Genomic DNA, 21,515 nt, shown 5'->3' with positions numbered 1-21,515 from the left:
GGCCTTGGGCTGCTTCTGTGAAAAAGTGGGTGTCGAGGTTGATTCCATTGGAATTTAATAGAGTGGGCCCCTTCCATCATTCTCTCTATCCTATGTACACACTCTGCTGTTGCAATTTGACATTTCCCAATATGATCCAATTTCGTCAAGTAATTCTAACTTTTTTTTGTCTTTGTTTTTATTGAATAAAAAAACTCAAAATACTTTTAGACTTTTATATATATATATTTATACTATCAATGTAATTAAAACGAATTTATCTTCGATAAACCAAAAAAACAAACGAGGTCTAATCTTCTTAGTTTAATTTATCGTGAATAGAATGCTAAAGAGTATATGATGAGTATCCAACTTGTTTAAAAAAAATCAAATTATATCATAATGTATTATATTTTTAATGCATTAATATTATAAGATCAATGTATTTTTATCTATCCATACCTTCAATTTTCTATTAATATGCATTAGCATTATACATCTCGTGAATTACTATTATATATAATTTTTATAAGGAAACTTATAAGCTTTTTGAATAATAAAAATAAAAAAAGAAAATTGTCTTATAGGATTAGTTATAGTAAATGACATCATAATAATGAATTTACGAATGATAATACTTTTATAATATTAATAATAAGAATAATGATGTTAATGGTAATCATAAAAACATATATTTTTATAGGCTTTTTGTGGCATAATAATAATATGAATATATTATTAAAAATATCAATAATAACATCAACAATAATAGATATGATATCAAAAAAATTAATATTAATAATAACATGAATAGTTTATAATACTAATAGCATGAATAATTAATATATTAATAGTTGTATTAATATTTATTAATAATAATAACAATAATAATAAAATTAATCTTAATATATAGTAAATAAAACATAAAAGACAATAGAAAAAGTAAATTTAAATGAAAAATAATAATAATTGAAATTATGAAATCATCATTGTAGTTGAGAAGAAACTTTGAAACCTATCACATATATTTGACTTTTTCATAAAAGCATAAAAGACAAAATAGAAAGGTAGAATTAAATGAATATTAAAAAAATGGTATAATTGAAATTATGAAATGATTAAATTTTTTTAACCATGACATATGTAGTTGTAATTGAGAAGAAACTATAAAAGCTATCACATCTATTTAACTTTTTTTATTTAACTTTTTTAATACATACATATTTTAAATTGGAACAATGATAGCCTGAAGGGTGAAAAGGATGACGAGTAGAGTATATTCCTTGTTATAAGAAAATATTAATTGAGAAAGGTGATAAATAGTTTATTTTATAATTAAAAAATTACATATGGTTAAAAGGGAGGAGGCAATTATTTTTAAAAGCTATTTTCATCTAGACAGTTTAATTAGTCGAGATGAATGCTTAAAAGTGTGGTCCTAGTAAATGACATATGGTCCTCGATTCGAATCCCACAACGGATGACATCCTGAATTTACCCGATGTTGATTATTGTGAAGCCATCAGGAATTCAAGATTTGAATCTTCATAAAAAGTCTTAGTACCTTAATCATGGAAGTTTCCTTGGTTATCCAAAACTAAACATTTTTAAGAGTTATTCCATCGTGTTATATGATAATAACAATTTGTATTTATTCATGATATGAACGGCTTTCTTTCTCTTCTTATGACATTTGGCCAACCAAAAAAGATAGCTCTAAAAAAATGTTTGGTTCCAAATGGTTATTAAAGAAAGAAAATAAATCAATGGTTTTCTTATATTTAATTTATTAGAAGATAAAAAAATTAAATATACTTAGAATTAATTAAAAATGATTTAATTTTTATATAAAAGAGTTAAAACAAATAAAATAGATTTAAGAAAAGGCAGGTCTTTATTTTATTAAAATATTTTAAAATATCATAATTATTTTTATCTTTGGTAAAAATTAATTACTTCTCCTCCTACTTGTTGGATCGGTATAAGTAGAAATTAAATCCTATCCCAAAGAGGGCTAATCATATATACAGCAGGAGGCCTTTCAAGTCCAAACCCCACCAATGGTTTTGATGATGTAAATAGGAAAAAGAGGGCAATGCAAATATGTTTTTCTAAGGAATGAATCGCATAAAAAAAATGCCCATTTGAGTTGTTTTCGCTTGTTTTCTAACTACTCTTTTAAGAAACAATTATAAAAGAATTGAAATTAAAATATTATAAACAAAAATTATTTTGTAAAAACACTTAAAAATATGAAAAATAGATTAAGAAGATTGCAAATTCTAAATATACTTTTGTTTTATAAAACAATATATAATAGTTTTCAAAAACTATTTTTCAACACTATTTCTTACTTTTATTTTACAAAACAATATATAGTAATTTTCAAAAATTATTTTTCAAAACACTTTTCAAATCTTTTTATCATGACCCCTACTCAAATATGTAATGGGTATGACACTTCTGGTAAATAAAATGCTGGAAAGGAATGCAACTTACTTAAGCCAAAAATGGAACATGCTGTCAGAGCACAATTCCAAATTTTAGTATGTAAGAGGGAAGGAATAGATACACAAAACACTTGCTAAATTTATGGCCTACCAAAAATGGATCCAATCATAAAACTTCACCCATTTAAGATTTTAAAGAAAAAAACCACCTTGCAATTATTCACACAAATAAAGTCTCTCCAAGTACACTTCTTATTTTTTATTTTTAAAAATAAAAACTTCTACATAAAATATAAGAACTCTTATATAAAAAAATGAAAATTTAGACCATGTTTAGTATATTTTAGAATTGGTGTTAAAGAACAGTTTTTAAGAACAATTTTTAAAAAATATTTTATAAAATAAAAATCTATTTAAAAAGATAAAATATTTTTAATATTTTTAATTATATTTTCAAAATAATTTTTATGTCTACTCCTTCATTTTTAACAATTATACATGATTATATAATTATTTTTTAAAACAATTCTTAAAAAAACAAGTGAAAACAAATGAAAACAAGTAAAAAATGCCTTCTGAAAACACCATGTTTTAAAAAACAAAAAAAAAACAAAAAACAGTTTTTTGGTTCTCAAACATATTTTTTTTGTTTTTTTTTTATCTTGGAAAACAAAACAGTGTTATTAAAAACAGTTATCAAAGGATGCCTTACATTGTATTCTTAAAACTCATCAAAATTTTAAAAATTTGAGAAAAATATTTTTCAAGTATACACGGTTTCTACTCACTCTTTGTATAAGAATTCATATAAATTTTATATAAGAATCTCTGTTTTTAAAAACAAAAAAAACAAAAAATATATCCAAACATGCACTAAACTACACAATTTCCCAGTTGCAGCTCTGGAGAAATCTAATAGAACTCACCATTCCAAATCAGAGAACCTTAATATGACTAACCAAAATGTTTGAAACAGTGAAATGCTATAAGTATTATGTTTCATATTGACAATAGATACATATTTAGTTGCTATTTTTAACAGCCTCGTGTTAAAGAGAGCACCAAAAGTACACAAGACGAGACGAATAAAAGGTACCAAAAAGCAAAGAACAAGAGGCCTTTTTTATGTTGACATTTGATTGACCCAAAGTTCCCGTTGTGAAAAGAGAGGAAACAGATAGTATTGGCAAAAGAATCAGAATACAGCACAAATATGTCTAGATGTTGTTTACAGCAGGTGGTTTGATAAGCAAATCAAGTCCCTTTGCCACTTTGACTAAAGGAAATGCTGTTTCTATGCCAAAAACCTTATGCCCTGATTTTCCTATCACTTCAATGTGACCCCAAATTTCAACATCCAGACATGGGAAGTAGTTGGCCAATTTTAAACAGTTCCTGTTTCAAGTTGTGGTAGTATGAAAAAGGCCCCACATAATAAATAAACACCAATGACAAGTTGCAATTGAGAAGACCCTACAAATCTCTCTATCCTCAATGGTGCATTCTTTGCAAAGGTAATGGAGAATCGATTGACCACCTTTTCTTCATTGTCCTGTTACCATTGGACTCTAGCACAAGCTATTCGATCTAGCAGGGTTGGCTTGGGCCCCTCCAAGGAGTATTGTGGACATGATGGTTATTGCTTTTAAAGGTTTGGGGAATTCATTAAGAGGCAAGACACTTTGGCAAATCGCTTGCCTCACTTTGTTATAGATGGTGTGGCAAGAGAGAAATAAAAGAATTTTTGAAGATAAGGGGAGAACGGAAGAGATTTTATGGGACTTGCTTCTTTTCTATTCCTCTCTTTGGGCCTCTTGTACTGCAGCTTTTAGCGGAGTTTCTTTTAGTGTTTTACAACTCAACTGGAATGCGGTTTGCGTTTCAAAAGTTTGAGAGTGTCGGGGCTTTTCTTTGTATTTAGTTTTCTAAAGTTGCGTATTTTCTCTTTTGTTCAGTTTTTGTTTTTGTGGGAAGGACCTCTCATCCTTCTCTTGTATTTCTTCCTTCTCTTGTATCTTTTCCTCTTTTAATATATTTTTCTTCGTTTCTGATAAAAAATAAATAAATAAAAAACAAATAAATATCAAAGTACTCTTATTTAGTAAAAAAAACAAGGATTTTATCTATCCATAAACATGATTAGACATGTTTATGTTTTAGAAGATGATCACCATTTAATCCAAACCAAAGGAGAAAAGTGTCTACAACTTTCTATATAAAGATTCACAGCTAGTTACATTCCTCAAGAAATAGAAGATGAAGCATATAAGTCATCACAGGTTTATGAATACCACCTCCCCCAAGGTCTTGCCTTTCTACAGTATATGGTTTTCTGCTACACACTATAGGACAAAGAATCAGCCAATACCAACACATAGAGTTGCAATAGCATTTTTATGCCTGCAATGGTCTTGTTTTAGCAGACGATATGGTAGTATCTAGATGAGAGACTAGTGGTTTCAATTGCGGACTACATCGGTGCACGAATAGATTGTGTTTCAATTTTTTACAAGGTTACTCCATTTTGATCCAGTCCTTATGGTTTGTGTGTTTTCTTCTGGAATATATGTTCATACCAATCTTACTTTCAAATTTATTTATTCACCTACCAAATAATTCACTAGGGATCCCTTTTCCGTACAGCTTTCCACTATGCATACATGATAAATAAGGATCAGTATCATGACATACCACCCAGTAAATATTAGTAATGTAGAATCTGATGCCATGACATATGGCAATATAAATAAAGACTACTAATATATATTGGCTTACGAGCGGCGTAATAATATCCTCACAAAAGAAAAAGAAAGTGGAATTTATTAAGAGAACCAAAAACTACATTTTCAACATTATTTTCTCTTGAAATATAATGGTATTTAGTAAAATAAACTTCTGATAGAAAAAATGAAAATATGGTTTAGTTTACATACTCTAACTGATAATTTGCATTTTTTTATATGAAAAATTAACTTTAGTAAATGGGAAGGACAAGGAATCCTTCAAGCAGTGCAAACAAAGAATATAAAGCTCATAAAGAAAAGTAGAATATGCATCTATCAAGAATGGCACAGGGATAGAACAGCATCATTTGCCTTTTTCACTATACCTATCAAGTACACTATAATTTTACTCATGTCATTGTATGAGTGTTTGCTTTAAATTTTCTTTTCTTTTCTTTTTCCAGATTGTTCAATCTAAATTTAGTCCTGCAACGTCCTTTTCAACTTCCACACCAACAACTTCACCAGGTATAATGAACTATGAAATGATTTACTAAAGAGACCAAATTGATATTGTTAAATCTCTTTTGTTCTTCTGTAATCAAGAGTGCTATTGTATGTATATTACATTCAATAAATAATAAAATAATAACTAATGAAACATATAAAATTATTTTGAAAAGATCTTGCAAAAATTGTTTCCCCACCTTAACAAAAAGCTTGCAAGAGAAACTCCTCTCTCTCTCTTTTGGGATGGGACTTTCTTCCTCCCAGTATCAGGGGCTCCAGAAACTCCTGAAACAAAACCAGACCATTAGTTGGTGTACAAACAACTAGAAAATTATGGAAAATAAATTATTCATAGGGAAAGGAACAGGTTGGTTAGAAACGAAACTGCATACAACAATTGAGTCATTGGAATTTGAAATAACCCCAGATGATGTGAGAACCGGGAAAGTTTTATTCATAATAATTTGTTGTGGATGAATAAAGTCGCACACACACACCATATAGCATCTTGCAAAATCATGCAATCGTGACATGGTGCCTGCTTAGAGAAGTAACACATCCAGTTTGGGGGGAAATAAGAAGCAACATTAGAAGTCATATGAAAATGGTCAACCCATATATTATCGAGGTTTAACATTAAAAGTTACAAAATATATTTATCAACATCGAGTCTCTCTCTTTCTTCTAACAATTCAGTGACATTACAGATAACAACCAGAAAGTAAACTGATAAGACTTAACTAACGATCACAAACTCAAAATCATCAAAAGATGCTTTGAGAATCAAAAGTTATAGAATAAGCACAAAAGAAATGGACTGTAAAGCTGTTATTTTTAATTTTACCACAATTGTGGGGTAGTAATGAAGGAATAGGTAAGATTAAGATGAGGAGATACCGAGTAGAAACAATTTTCATGACTTTAGGTTGATTCATTAACAAAGAGAGGGACATTTAAAAGAAGATGGTTCTTCAAAGTGCACCTAGCAGTATTTGAATGGCCATGAGGATGCCTTCATCACATACCAAGTAAATTATGGGATATAAAGGTGGTGACGATCAGCCAGATGATGCTTCATCTAACAAAATGTTAGGCAGCTGTTAAATGTTGTGTGCATAAAAAATTGAGAAAAGGCTACTATTTCATCTTTCTTAAATGAAAAATGAGAATGCAAAAAACACACCAAAAAAAGGGAATGAAAAAAACAACCATGTTACATTTCTAAAGAAAATATATTTTTAGAAAATTCATTTGAAAAAACTTTTGAAAACAAGTTCCAAACCATAAATGAAATGGTGAACGATAAAACAGAACCAAAAACATATTAACATTTTTTTAACAGTAATTTTTTAACTTCCATAATTCATTCCAATTTCTGCTGTCATGAAACCAACATTGAAGTTAAACCTCCAAAAGGAAAATATGAGCACAGGAAAATATGCAAATAAACCTCAAAAAGTGTGCCCATGTAAAACATAGCTTTAGATTTAAAGGACTGTTGGTGTGTGTGTCATGACTAAGTTATAATGTTTAACAATATAAAGCATGGCACGCATCACTAAAGAGTTAGAATTCAGTTTCCCAGCCATACCACTTTCCTCTTTCAGTACTTCACATCCAGCTACAGCAGCTAAAGCAATAGACATGACAGGAAGCTACTGACCATCTTATTCTGGAATCACAATGAAAGTTGATGTGTTTTGCAGTGTCCTACAAAACATAATGGTCATAGACAGGAGGAATAATTAATAACAATCATAATTTCACCATCTCATCTTGAAATAAATTACAGATGTCTATATGTCCAAACACACTAAAATTGAAGAAAACTAACCACACCTATCACAGCATGAGCAAGAGGAAACCAAATGGCTATTCCATGAGAAATGAGTACTACAACATGTTACAAACAAGCAATTCAAACATAAAACATGAAGAATAGAAGGCTTACTCAAGAAAGGAAAATCAAGAGGTGTCATGGCAGCTGAATATGCATTTCTTCAAATGAAACCACTAAAAAGGATGTAATTGAAGCTTGGGATGAGACTTATGGAGTTGCATCAGCAATTCATTGCACGATATGCTTGCTCCTTCTGACGTTCCTTGAAAAAAGGTTGGTAAAAGCTCCATTACATCAACTTCTTGGATGCTATGACAGAGACACGTCAAGATAGTAGAAACTATTTTTCGGTCAAGAACAATTCCCTTGGCCGCCATTTGATGAAGCAAATTGATGATTTCCATGGTGTCACCTTTTGAACTCAATCCTTTCAGTAAAGAATCATACACCAAGGCATCAGGTGTAAATCCAGAAGCAACCATTCTTTCCAAAGCACTTTTAGCCTCATCCAACTCTCCTAATTTGGACAGCCTATTTATTAGTGTTGAAAAGGTCAAAGCATCTGGTCTCAAACCCATTTCGACCATCTCCGTTTGTAATTCTTTGACAAATTGAAAATCACCTGCTTTTAGGGTTCCATCAATCATTGTATTAAATGAAATGATATCTGGTTCACAATTTGCATTCCTCATCTCTTGAAACAAACTCTTCGCTTGCTCCAAACTACCCTCCTTGCACAAGGAGGCCATCAATGTGTTATAGTCAAACAATGCAGGGTTAAGCCCATGAGTTCTCATTTCACAAAAAAGTCCCTTTGCAATGTTAAGCATCCGCATTTTACAGAAGCCATCGATAAGGATACTGTAAGTAAATGAGTTTGGAACAAATCCCAAGTCAAGCACTTGTTTCCAAAGTTCCATAGCTTCTTTGATCTTCCCTGCCTTTAAACACCCCCCAAGTAGCATATTGTAAGTTACCAAATTACCACAGCTTCCCTTCTTGACCATCTTGCGATGAATCTTTACAGCCCTTGCTAGATGACCTTCCTTGCATAACCCACCAATTAGCATGTTAAATGTAAATACATTTGGCTCAAGACAGTTCTCATTATCGAACATCGAATTGAAAAGCTTTAAAGCCTCATCAACCTTCCCTTTATCACAAAGTCCCTTCATCAATGTATTGTAAGTAACCACATCAGCCTTCTTCCCCTTTTCAATCATCATTCTTAAAATTTTAAAAGCATCAATCACCAGGCCTTCCTTACACAGTCCACTAAGTAGAACATTATATGTTACATTACTAGGCTCTTCACCCTTCTCTACCATTAAATTCAATAGGTCCATAGCATTTTTAGCTCTTCCATCTTTACAAAGCCCATCAATTAAACCTGTATAAGTAACAACATCAGGATGGATCCCATGTTCTGCCATAGCATTCAGCATGGTGTTGGCTTCTTTCCATTGTCCCACCCTACACAGACCATGCACCAAACAACTATAAGTTACCACATTAGCTGAAATTCCTTTTCCCAACATCTCATCAAAAAGCTCTTTCCCCCTATCAAGATTTCCGTTATTGCAAAAACCACTTATAAGAGTACTATACAAAACAACATCCACATCAAAACCCTTCTTCTTCATCGCCTCCAACAATTCCATGGCTTCATCCATTCTACCATCCTTACAAAGACCATCCATTAAAGTGGTGTATGTAACTGAATTAGGAAAACACCCTGCCGCCTCCATTTCAAGCAACAAACCAACTGCTTCTTTCAATTTCTTCGCCTTGCAAAGTCCATTTATGAGCGTGTTATAACTAACAATGTCAGGCGAGACACTTTTTCTTCCCATTTCACGAATGAGCCCCATGGCCTCAAAAACCCCACCATTTCGACACAAACCCTTCAAGACAATATTCATAATGAACACATTGACAGTAAAGCCACGCTTTAATACCAACCCCACAACCCCAAATCCTAATTGGGGCTTCTGGGCATCCGCAAAACATTCAATTAAAGCACTCAATGACCCAAAACTAGGCAAAACATCAACATGGGTCATCCTCCTGTAAACCGAAAAAGCCAATCCATAGTTTCTCGACCTTGCTAGTGCATCAACAAGGAAATTGCAGGTTGCCCATGAAGGCAAAAGGTTGAAATCGAGTGCAGAGTGGAAAAGCGAGACGGCTTCGGTGAATTGGGAGTTGGGCTTTTGACAGAGGGACCTGAGTTGCGTTTCTAAGTCATTCGGCGAAATGGGAATTGGTATTGAAGAGGAGAAGAGATTGAAGCAGAGGTATAGAGACTGGGATGGTAGATGGGGGTGGAGATGAGGCTTGAATAATGGTTTGAGAACCATTTCAACGAAAAAGAAGGCCTTTAACCTAAAGAAGAAGGCTTGTCGCAGTGGTGAGACCGGAATTAATACATCACAAACATAGAGAAGAAGAAAACTCACCTGCTTCCCTTCAATTTATATGCTTACGAGTTACGGCTGCCGGTCTCCATGCCGAATGGAGTGAAGGCGCTTGCAAGGTTTTGGCTCGGAGCGGTGATTGAACAGGAAAATTTTGAGCGTCACGCATCATTGTTTGAACGAAATGATACATAGCTCGGGGGCGCAATGAGGCCTGTTTCCTAAGTCGTACAATCTCGAAAACTCACACTAATAGTAAATGGGTGAATTCGAAACCCATATTAATAATAATATTAATTATTAATATGTTAATTACTTAATTAAATTATTTATGTAAAATGAATTAAATATAGAATAAATAGGTTAGGATTATAATCAAATAAACCATATAATTATTAAATATATTAATTCAAAAATAATTAATTTAATTTATTAAATAAGTTATATAGATGAATACAAATTCAACTTAAGCATGATGATACGTACGAGAATCCTGAATAATACATCGAGTTGAAGTCATATTAATGAATTATATTAAACTTTATCATCTCTAAGTATAACATTGCTTCATTGATAAAGTATTAAAAGTTCAAGCCTCACTACTCAATGTATTGTTATGTAAAGCGCATATTAAATATAATATTAATTATTAATATGTTAATTACTTAATTAAATTATTTATTTAAAATGAATTAAATATATAATAAATAGGTTAGGATTATAATCAAATAAACCATATAATTATTAAATATATTAATTTAAAATTAATTAATTTAATTTATTAAATAAGTTATATAAATGAATACAAATTTGACTTAAACACACGATGATACTTACCAGAATCCTGAAAAATAATTGTATTAGACTTTATCATCTTTAAGTATAACATCGCTTCATTGATAAATTATTAAAAGTTCAAGCCTCACTACTCACTGTATTGTTATGTATCATGAATTAACCAAAGATTAATTAGCATATTGATCATCCCTTGGTTTGTATACCCAAAGTCTATGGCTTAATTCCTCTCCATCGAATCGGAAATGGATGAACCTAAAAACAATTCTTTCAATCCTTCGCCTGCCTCTCCTCCAAGGGTATCAAATTGGTCTGGCATGGGCCTTAAAAGAGATTTAACCATACCTCATGTGGTCCAATTAACTTCATTTCTAAAGAAGCAAAAGGATAATTCACAAGTGCATGGAACCAAGTTTAGAATATGGTTTGTATGGTGATCAGAACCAGAAAAGAGAATGAAGAAGCATTGAGGAAGGCTTAGAACCTGTACAAGAACAAGGACAGTAAAATATAAACAAAGCAACAAAAAATCATTCCATAAGAAGCAATGAAGTTTGTCATCTCGATCAGAAATTGAGAAGCATTTACAAGGAGATTAAACAGATTATAATAAAAGATAATGATAATAATAATAATAAATATGCCAAAATTGAAGCCTTTCCCTACTACACATCCAGCATATAGAATATTACAATAGTGTTGAACAAGAAACTGCCATAACTAATCTTTCGAATTTGTCACAGGCCACTGGCCACGCTTCCAAGTGAGAAAGCACTTTACTTCTTGCTGCCTGAAGGTTGAGTAAGCTTCTGACTCAAAGATCATTCTCCTTGAGTTGGCAATTACAACATTTCTGAGGAGCAAAATCCATCAGCCATTACGGTGTCTACTGTAAAGCTCTTGACCCTAGTTAGCTCCTCAAGGCCATACATATGTCATGATGCAAATCCTAGTGAATCGTAGTTCAATCATCTTCACTCTCTGTCCTGCCATCTTCATCTTCAAACAAATCTTCAGGTGGGTCATACACAATCATACCAGGGAAAAGCTCCAAGAAGTCATCCTTCACCTTCTCCCTCAATTCTGGGTATGGAAGGAGACCTTTTAATATAACTCGATAGGGCAAAGATAATGGGGGATCAGGAGATCGCCTCATTTCCTCATATATGTCCATTGCCTCTGATGGCAATCCACCATCTAAGAAGGCCCTGACAATGTCTCCAAAAGTATGCTGATCAAACAGAACCTCCTCTCTCTTAAGATCCTCCCAAACCCGCTTTGTTTCATCCACCTTTTTGTTTCTTGCTAGCATCATTAGCATGTCCCTGTAGAAGTACATATCTGGCCGGTACCATATTTCTTTTCGCACCACATCATATAACTGTAAAATGAACATAAGCATTAACAGCAAATACACAATATTAACAATTTGATGTTCCATGAACAATTAAAATTTCGACATGCTCTCTAGTTATCGACTTATCATGCAACAAAAATAAAGTTACAGAGAAATTCTAAATTCTAATAAGTACTTACAGAATAATTTTAACAAACCAAGCACACTATAGACCCCAAAGGCAGCTCAACTGGCATGTGCTCTTCATTAGGAATGGGAGGTCTGACATCGTTCTTGGGGGTAAGGTCACATAGCTTTATTTTCCCCAATGATAGTTTCCAAGATATGAATGGGAAAGAACCTAAAAAATCATTAAATGGGGTGGGGGGAGTATGGGAGACTGATTTTTGTTTCTCCTGTGTCCTACAAGTTTCTTCAAAATATTTGCTCAGGATCGGGAGGCCTGACGTGGTTCTTAGGGAGAGGTTAGTCTTCCGTGATTTTCCCCATCCACGGAGGTGCCAAAAATAAACACAAAGACAAGTGATGGAGTATATTACATTTCCTTAATGCATTATGGAGGAGATCAGTGGCATCAGATGGTGAGATATAGATCTTATCTCCCACTTGACCCTGTTGTACTGTCTCACAGACCACATGGTACCTTTTTGAATGGTTGGGTTGCTACAAGTATCCTGTAGCACAGCTGGATTATGACACAGCCTGATTGGGCCATGTGAGGTTCATGAGTAAGACAACAATATTTTGTCCGAGGATTTGTTCTGACTGACCTCCTTGGTTCAACAATACATGGAAAAATTAAAGAGACAGATGATGGCAAATGATGTATCTCCTTGAGGAAATGATTTTTGGGTGAGATTACAGGATCAGATGGTAAGATGCATCTCTCCCACTTTACACCTGTCACACTGATTCGCAGAACAATGCTGCTTTACGATGGATTGAGTTGCTACAAAGATTCCATACCACAAAAGGTTTGCGCCACACTCTGATTGCGCCACAAGAGGCTCATGAATAAGACACAACCATAACATTCTGTCCAAGGATTTGATCTATAAGTTCGTTTGGTTTATAATACATGGCAAATGAAAGGTTAATCACATACATTTAGTGGCTAGTGAAGCAATTTCAATACAATGATCAGTTAGGGAAAACCGCATGCATGCTCACCAACCTAAACAATTTGAAAGTCACATGTGTACTTATGGGTACCTCTTCCAAATTTACTATTGATCCGGCATCCAAACATTGAACAATGAAGAAGAAGGCTATTTGGAAGAGGAAACTACCCAGGAGGAAAAGCTCATGTTTGAGTCTTCTCACTTATTTGGTTTTTTATCTCAAATTTCATGAAAACTAATTTGGAGAAGAAACAGAAATTTTCCCTTTTGGATGAGTAAAAGAGAAGATTCTAATGTTATCTAGTGAACTGGAGCAAAGTATGTTAAAGACAGGCATCGAGCAAGCCTAATGAGTTTAATGGACACTGTGTAAAATTATCCCTGGAGTCATGGTGGTTTCAAGGGTAGGGTTGGTATCTTCCAGGTCATGTATATCTCACACAATTTCTGTTTGGGCTGTTTCTACAATGTTGACTTAGCTTAAGAGATGAGGGCATAACTCCTAAGTTGTCAATACATGAGGCAGGATGGCATGGTTTCCTACATTCTATACAAATTTTACAAATCAAGAGCTTGCTTCAGTGGAGGTTCTTTCAACTTCTTCACCTACCTCATGGAAGCAGCTAAATTAGTAAATCACAAGTTGGGAGGTACACTAGGTCAGAATAACAAGGTACTGAACATGACTACTAGGCATTGTAATAACCCCAATTCTTAAGAAGTTCAGATGGAACTTTCATGCTGCTTCAGAAGTGGAATCCTGGACCATGGAGTGGACAAAACCATGAAGGCTAGCCATAAAAGTGGCTCATCCCGAACTCGTTAGTTATTGGCATCGATCCTGCACATTTAATTCCTTACTGGGATGCCCATATGTGTCTTTTTGTGTACTATCTTCCCCTGTGGCATTTAAGGATCCATCCTGAGTAACCCAAATTGATACCGCTGTGATTTCATTTATCCTCCACTTGGCAGTCAGGAAGAGAAACAAGATCGAAAGTTTGAATGAGAATGTTTTGTTGATAGCTGCTCCAAGAAAACCAAAACATCCACAAAATGAGCCTACCAAAACTATTTACCCTACTTGATTTGAGTTCTTCCCTTGATGAAACCAGAATAATATATAGTAAAGGATCTCAATCAAACCATTTCCTCTACATCCAAATGGAGGACTAGTTCTATTATGAAAAGGGTGAAAGTCCCAAGAAAAAGGGCAAAATATACCGCATCTATGATATATTTGCTTGGCAAAATATGGAAGAACTACAGTTGAATTGAGAATTAAACAGATGATATTAAACCTCCACACAAGGCAAATTAAGGGAAAGCAAAACAAGAAAATTATTTAAATCACATGTTCCACATTTTTTTGGTGAATGGCTACTTCTGATTGATTTGAATAAATCGTTTCAGACAAAAAAGAAAAAAAAGGCTCAAAAATGAATTCCGCTCCCATGCTATTTTACTGGTTTTCATTTAGTTTCCACTATTCATTTCGAAATTGAAAATGAGCATAGACTACTAAATAGAGGGACAAACAAATGCTATTTTTTAGTGTGTTGATGAGAGGAGCCCTAAAACTGGAAGAAAATTCAAATAAACACAGCTCCTCGAAATTGAAAACTCACCTCAACTAATCCAAAACAGGTGCACCATCCCATGGTGTGTAATACCTAAGCATCAAATTTTCAATTCTATTATTTTCCATGCATTTGTGCAGCAAAAAACTCGACTGAAAAATCACACTCAAAATTGTAAGCTCGGTCCAGTTCATGTCAAAACACAGAAAAGAAGCACCTTTGTCACAACACAGAAAAGAAATCATCTTTCCCACATGCCAAACAGCATAAAAATAAAGACACCAAATGGATTAATCCTAAAATATCTCAGAGGACAAATAAAACCTCAATTTTTTTCCTTCCCACACTTCCCTAAAAACCAAGCAAAAAAGCTGTAAGGCACACCTTAGTTAATACAAATTAGGTCTATTGGTCCAGGAAATGTAAAATCTAGGCTTCAAATTTCCTTTTTTTTTTCCATGCATTTTCTCAGTAACCAAATGGAGGGGAGACCCGCACTCAAAAATGTATGCTCTGTCAGCTTCACGAAAAAAGCACAGAACTTTTTCCCCTTTTTGTGGAGAACAAAAGATAAAAACTCCTAATTGAGCATCTGAAATTTCTCAGCAGCCCACCAAAGCCTGAAAGTCTTTTCTTTTCCTACATTTCCTACGCAACCAAACAAACAAATACTAACCTTCATAGAGAGGAAGACCTGGTCTTGTCTCTGGAACTCAGCGAGAACGGAGACAAGGTCGGATCGGAGGAGTCGAGAAACGGAGGATCGCATGAACCGATCAAACCGGACCGGGTCGGACCGGAGCCTCTTGAGTTCTTTGGCCGCTATCAGGCCTTCTTTGCCCATCTCTTTCTTGCGTCTCCATATCGACAAACTCGGCCGGGAGGCCGACCGGTAGGCGCAACGGTGGAATGGGTACTGGGAATCTAGGGTTTTCAGAGAAGGTTGTGGGAGTGCAGCGATTCTGGATGGACTTGTCCGCACGAGATCTCGTGTCCATCGCCACATTCGATCTGCTGTTCTGTGCAAATTTTAGTAAAACTTCAGTTTCATACTCTAGTTGCTGTGGCACACGTGCAATATAATAAAATTCAAAATTATTTCTATAGGAGCATAAAATCATACAAATATCAAAATTATTAGAAAAATAAAATGTTGGTGGAAGAGTTTTTTTGAATTTTTGTCTTGATAATTACAATAGGTTCGCTTGCCTTATATACAATGGTAACGGTAACGGGTGTGGACTTTCCTAAACGTTCATAATTCATAATTCATAATTGTTCAGACTTTTTAGTACGATCATATTAATGGCCAGGTGGTAACTTAGAAAGGTACCCTTTATGGATAGTACTTTTTAGTACGATCATATTAATGGTCAGATGGTAACTTAGAAAAGTACCTTTAGTGGGTATTACACATGAAAATATCGATAATTACAAATATATTGGTAACTTAATTTTAAAAATATATAAAAAAATATCAATGAATATTTTAAAAAAAAGTTTCAATATACCAAAAATTAATTAAAACTCATAAAAATATAAAAAAATTTAATAGCAATGTAATTAGAAGTATAATAGATAATTTAAAGTTGTTTTATTGGAAGAATTTGATATATGTATGATATGATTTACGATATTAAATATAATTATATCATGTTGGTCAATAAGAAATATAAATTTTGTAATTATACACTCATTATGAAGCTTCATGAAAGACTTAATTTCATTAAATATCAATAATTTATGCCTATTATATTATAATGACCCTTTAGTACCAAAATAATAATTAATGTGGTTCAATGGAATTGGTAGATGAAGGAATCTCATTTTGCTGTTTGAGACAACAGTTGGGCCAAAATAGTTGTTGGAATCTCATTTTATAGTTGAAAAACAAAATTGGTCATTGGATCATAATCTGAGTAAAATCTGACAATTGGATCATCACATAGCCGTTGGGGTTCAATTTTGGTCGTTGAATCACATCCAACTTCAATTTGGATCACCATATGCACATGAAATTGACCGTTGGAGCTCAAAATAAATCTAGACCGTTAGATCAACACGAGGAAGCTGGGAGCCGTCAGATCAACAGCAAGTGGAGGGTGCCAATTTTTTCAAAAAATCAGCAAAAAAAATTAGCAAAAAATCGGCTAAATAAACCAAAATATCCTCGATTTTTTTCAATTGGAGGCGATTTTTTTTTTTTTGAAAAAATTGCTGATATTTCTCCTCCAACCAATATTTCTCCGATTTTTGGCGAAATTTTTAGATATTTCTTCCATTGACATTTCGCCCCTTTCTTTCATTTCGTTGATGCCCGAAACACGAAATTTCGGAGAAAAAAACCGACATTTTCAACCATGGTACCTAGAGGATGCCTTCTTTCTTGGCATAGGGTTGAGATTGGTTGCATCATTCAAGGAATACTTTAATGACATGTATCTAATTTTGGTATCATTAGTTGATAATAATTAAATAATAATAATAATAATAATAATTAAAAATAAATAAAAATTTTGTTTAGAAAACATTTTTAAAAATAATTCTAAAAATGAATTTTAAAAACGGTGCTTTAAATTTTGGATCTTATTTAAATTATGTGTCACTCGGGATATTTTCGATTTGGATGGTGAATGATGTATTTTGGCTATTATATAATGTTGGTATCAGTGATATGACTACCATACTTTCACACAATTGTAAGTAACAATATATTCCAAATGGTAAACTTGGCAAGTAAAGAAGGGCTATGACTCTCTCCAAATCCTCATAGTTTATGACTTGACGGTAGGTCATCTATCTCCTCCATTCCTTGGTAAAGGGTCACTCCATCTTTTTATGGGTTCCATGTCCAAGTGTTGAAGTACTAATTTGGGAACCACAGGGGCATTCGAGAAGAAGCAATATCACATGGTTGCTAGGGGATGACATATGATTGCATAGTCTCATCAAAGCCTCCATGATACAACATGGTCGAACCCGCGTGATAGAGTGCATGTAACTAGTGCTCTTCGTGGATATGTTTAACACCATGGAGTCAATATCAAGGAGATGGATGGCCTTCATGTGTCTAGCACCATGGAGTCAAGTGACACAAAGATGTCTAACACACCAAGGCTAGAAAGTAGTACAGGCCAGACAAGAGTCACATGTTAGACATGATGTAAGGACTAGATGACTACTACCACATGTCCTACAGCTCAATATCAAACAACTCCTTGACAATCAGTTTGTTTTTTATTTATTTTTTTATTTTTCACCCCAGTTATAGTATATTCATGAATATTTAATGAAAGCTTCAAATGTGAATGATTTTTAAGGGTTGAATGAATGTGGAGAGAGGTTTTGAAAAAGGAACAGTAGACTAGTAGGCTTTTAGATAATGGATTTAGGTGGGTGGGTGAGAATCAAAATTTTGGAATTAGGTGAAGGAGGAAATAAGGTAGGTTGACAAATAAAAAGGTGGGTTGGTAAACTTCCAATGGGGTAATCACATTTTCAATTGTTTTTCAACCCTGGCCATCTTATTCAAAATCCTAATCCTCATACTTGTCCCCTCGTTTCCCTCTATTTATTTACTTTTTACTTTGAATTTTTCTCTTTGAAGTCCTAAACCCATCTTCCACCTTAAGTTAAAAAATAATTAATAGATAGAGTTTTGTTTAATCTTAATTTTGATCGGAAAATAAAGTTTGATTTTAATGTTTTTATTTTAAGTGTGTTTAGACAATAATATTTTCAAAGAAATAATTATAAAGGTTTATCAAACAAAAAAATAAAAATAAAAAACAAATGAGAAAATTCATAAAAATCATATATTTATAAAATCTTTTTATAAGATTGTTGGTATATTAGGATCACATGCATACATTTAATATTATTTAAGTACTCCCGATATTATTAGACGAACTTAAATTGTGTTTTCTTAATATATATATATATATATATATATATATATATATATATATATTGAAATATCCATATTAAAAGTCTTGAAAATTGAAAAACTTTGAAGAGTTTTTCAAAGGTTTTAAAAAATATATGTAATTACACATGCCTTAATGTCAAACCTTTGGAAACTTACAGAATTACATAAGAAGTGAAATTTAGAACAAATGGGAGAATCAATCAACGGGCAATTGAGCTATCAATTCAATCGAGTCATTGACCTGAGTGGCATGGTGGTGCTTCCCTTATATCTTGAAAATGGTTCATTTTGGTCAAAAGATACAATGACCTTTCTAGCTCAATTAGGTGGCCCACAGTTCACCTTGGATGCCTTCCACTTGTCACTTGCATAATGGTAGACCAGGCGGTGGAATTGGGCTTCAAGAAAATGTCTTTAATTGCTAGTTGACATTCAATTCAAAAATAAAGGATTTTTAACTCTTATTTATGTTCTTTCAGTGACCATGTAGTGAATATCAATCATCAATAGAGTGGTTTTTAGTGCCTCCCTATTCTTAAACTTGTGTTTCCATTTAATGCACTTTAATTCAAGTTTTATTTATATTCAATTGAGTTAAAATTGTAAATTAGGATTTTTATTATTACCAAATCAATCTTCCATCCTTGTAAGGAAGAATTTAAGTGTAGTATTACTTAAGAATTTTCAAGAGTGAGGTTTTTTTGAAATAAATTATGAAAGATCCCTTGGAACTGACAATCCAAGTGTAAAACTTGAAATCTTGGATTGGAAGTTTTGAAATATTGAAACCTTGAGATTGGTATTGAAATAAGAGAAGAGTGGACATAGATTGGGATTGGGTCGAACTATTATAAATCAAAGTTTACATTCTCTATTTCCTGATCTTCATTTATTTTTATTATTTATTTAATTATTGATTATTATTTTATCATATCTTGAACTGTTACTTGCATTTATAATTGGAAAATTTTCAGAAGTGACCATCATCTAATTCGCCTCCTTTGGGTGATTAACCTAGGTTGAATTAGCATAATCTCAACAATGATAATAATAAAAATAAATACATAAATCAAAGGCAATATGTTACCCTTTTGTTTTTTGCTTTTTTATTTTTTTTGAAACTTAAAGTGAAATTTGAGTTTAGTCATTGAAAAGATAAGAAAATAAGATGGAGAATGAAAGAAATTGATGAGATGGAAATAAAGAAAATTAGGGTTAGGATTTTGGATGGGTTAAGTGAAGTTGAAGAAGAGGGCAATATTATTTCATGTATCTTTTTATTTTAAAAAGGGATGGGGTAAGGAAAGGTGTATGTTTAGTTCAAAAGGGAATACATATAGAACTCCCTATAAAATATCCTTCAATCAACAAACCAAACTCACATAAGACCTTTTTTAGATAAAAATGCTCTATCAATTTTTGTATAGAGTAGTTATATTTTCATCTATTGAATTCAATTATTCATAGACTTGTTCTCTTGACTCTCGGCTAATTTAATTCCAAAGATATCATTTTATAAAAAGAGAAGAAAAAAAATGCCTCATTTTGGCATTACACCACCTTAGTCACCCATCCTTTTAACCATCCTCTTCTATAAAGAATGAGAGAAAACCTAACCATCCTCAAGAGAAAGGAAAGTACATTATTTTCTTGTGTCAAGATCCATGAAAGGAGAGATTGGGTAGATGATCCTATGGTAGATGACATCTATGTTGACTATCGCAGATTTTATATATATTTTTTGGATTAGATTCGATCCAAGAACATTCAAATTGCATACATTCTTCTTCTAATCTCTAGATTTAGTATATTTTATGGTTTTTACAATCATTATTTTTCATTGTATTAGATCTAGAGAAGCCTAATATATTACATACATCTTATGTGATTCACGACTTAGGAATGAAGTAATCCAAAGTTTCCATCAATCATCATCATGGTTTTGAATATTTTAATAAGAAAATTGCCAAATCACCTACAACAACACCTCCTAACATCTACAATTATACCACATCTACATCTACTAAACCTAAACAAGGCTCCTCATGACCTAAAGCAATATAAAAATACTATTTCATCTATAAAAGAGAGAGAAATTGAAGGGAAAACAGTCCCTAGATCTAGACTTTGGGAGTTTGTAACTAAGATTTTAGGCATAGCGGAATAGAACAATGTTTAATTCTAAAGTATTTAAAAGTATATGTACCTTGATTTGAATGTTCTCAAAATCTTTCTAGGTTGATATAGGGCAATCTCGATATCCAAGAGCCTTCTACTTAATGGCTTTCTCTTTTAGATCTTAGCACAATAGATATCATAAGTCACTTACACAACCTTGTCCTTATATAAAAGCATTTATGTGATTATGTTTATTTGCACTTATAATTCCCTTAAACGAAGTGCCACCAAAAGTGTGTGAGCTTGAGCGAGAACTATTAGGACCCATAGGAAAATACCGGCTTTCTAAAAAAAATCATAATTTTAAAGTTGACTCAATACTCTATTAAAAAGAGTTAATTGCACTATAATATCTTGTAATATTAACTCAAGATACAAAGTTCGATTCTATGACCTATTATTCGTTGCATGTAAGTTCTACATGAATTGATGTTTGTAATTTAACAAGAGAGTAGCTATCAGCTTCTCAAGATTACCTCCAGATCCTTGAGTCTCATCCCTTCAATTAGAAAGTATTACATTTTTTAATAGATTACCCAAATTCATGAATTAATCACAAACAAACACATCAACTTGTCAAAAACACATTATTTGAATTTTTCATATAACTCTTAATATATTCATGTACAATATAAAT

The 21,515-nt window shown here is 32.7% G+C and overlaps 2 protein-coding genes across 4 annotated transcripts; both read right to left on the bottom strand.

Moving 5' to 3' along the window:
• Window positions 1–5,683: 5,683 nt before the first annotated feature.
• On the bottom strand, window positions 5,684–10,115 carry LOC117917151 (pentatricopeptide repeat-containing protein At4g28010). Its single transcript, XM_034833401.1, has 3 exons — window positions 7,614–10,115; window positions 7,254–7,372; window positions 5,684–5,947 (listed from the first exon to the last, which is right to left on the bottom strand). The coding sequence occupies exon 1, from the start codon at window positions 9,860–9,862 to the stop codon at window positions 7,676–7,678; it is 2,187 nt and encodes a 728-aa protein (XP_034689292.1). The 5' UTR covers window positions 9,863–10,115; the 3' UTR covers window positions 5,684–5,947; window positions 7,254–7,372; window positions 7,614–7,675.
• Window positions 10,116–11,309: 1,194 nt separating this feature from the next.
• LOC117915645 (pentatricopeptide repeat-containing protein At1g62350) lies at window positions 11,310–15,844 on the bottom strand. Of its 3 annotated transcripts, none has more exons than XM_034831261.1 (3): window positions 15,449–15,844; window positions 14,821–14,865; window positions 11,310–12,095 (listed from the first exon to the last, which is right to left on the bottom strand). In XM_034831261.1, the coding sequence occupies exons 1-3, from the start codon at window positions 15,776–15,778 to the stop codon at window positions 11,679–11,681; spliced, it is 792 nt and encodes a 263-aa protein (XP_034687152.1). In that variant the 5' UTR covers window positions 15,779–15,844; the 3' UTR covers window positions 11,310–11,678. The 3 variants fall into 3 exon arrangements, with proteins under 3 accessions (XP_034687152.1, XP_034687154.1, XP_034687153.1); XM_034831263.1 differs by having other exon boundaries at window positions 14,821–14,924; window positions 15,449–15,526; XM_034831262.1 differs by lacking the exon at window positions 14,821–14,865 and having other exon boundaries at window positions 15,449–15,839.
• Between the last annotated feature and the right edge of the window lie 5,671 nt (window positions 15,845–21,515).

The sequence above is a fragment of the Vitis riparia genome, chromosome 6 (assembly GCF_004353265.1).
Source record: "Vitis riparia cultivar Riparia Gloire de Montpellier isolate 1030 chromosome 6, EGFV_Vit.rip_1.0, whole genome shotgun sequence".
Classification (NCBI taxonomy): Eukaryota; Viridiplantae; Streptophyta; class Magnoliopsida; order Vitales; family Vitaceae; genus Vitis; species Vitis riparia.
This window is presented reverse-complemented; position numbering and strand designations above follow the sequence as displayed.

Bases quoted from the DNA above. Each gene is read 5' to 3' on its own strand.
- LOC117915645 (XM_034831261.1), bottom strand. From the start codon at position 15,778: ATGTGGCGATGGACACGAGATCTCGTGCGGACAAGTCCATCCAGAATC. The intron at 14,866-15,448 runs GTTAGTATTTGT...TTTGATGCTTAG, and splicing joins AGGTCTTCCTCTCTATGAAG to GTATTACACACCATGGGATG. The intron at 12,096-14,820 runs GTGAGTTTTCAA...TTCATTTTACAG, and splicing joins CCTGTTTTGGATTAGTTGAG to TTATATGATGTGGTGCGAAA.
- LOC117917151 (XM_034833401.1), bottom strand. From the start codon at position 9,862: ATGGTTCTCAAACCATTATTCAAGCCTCATCTCCACCCCCATCTACCA.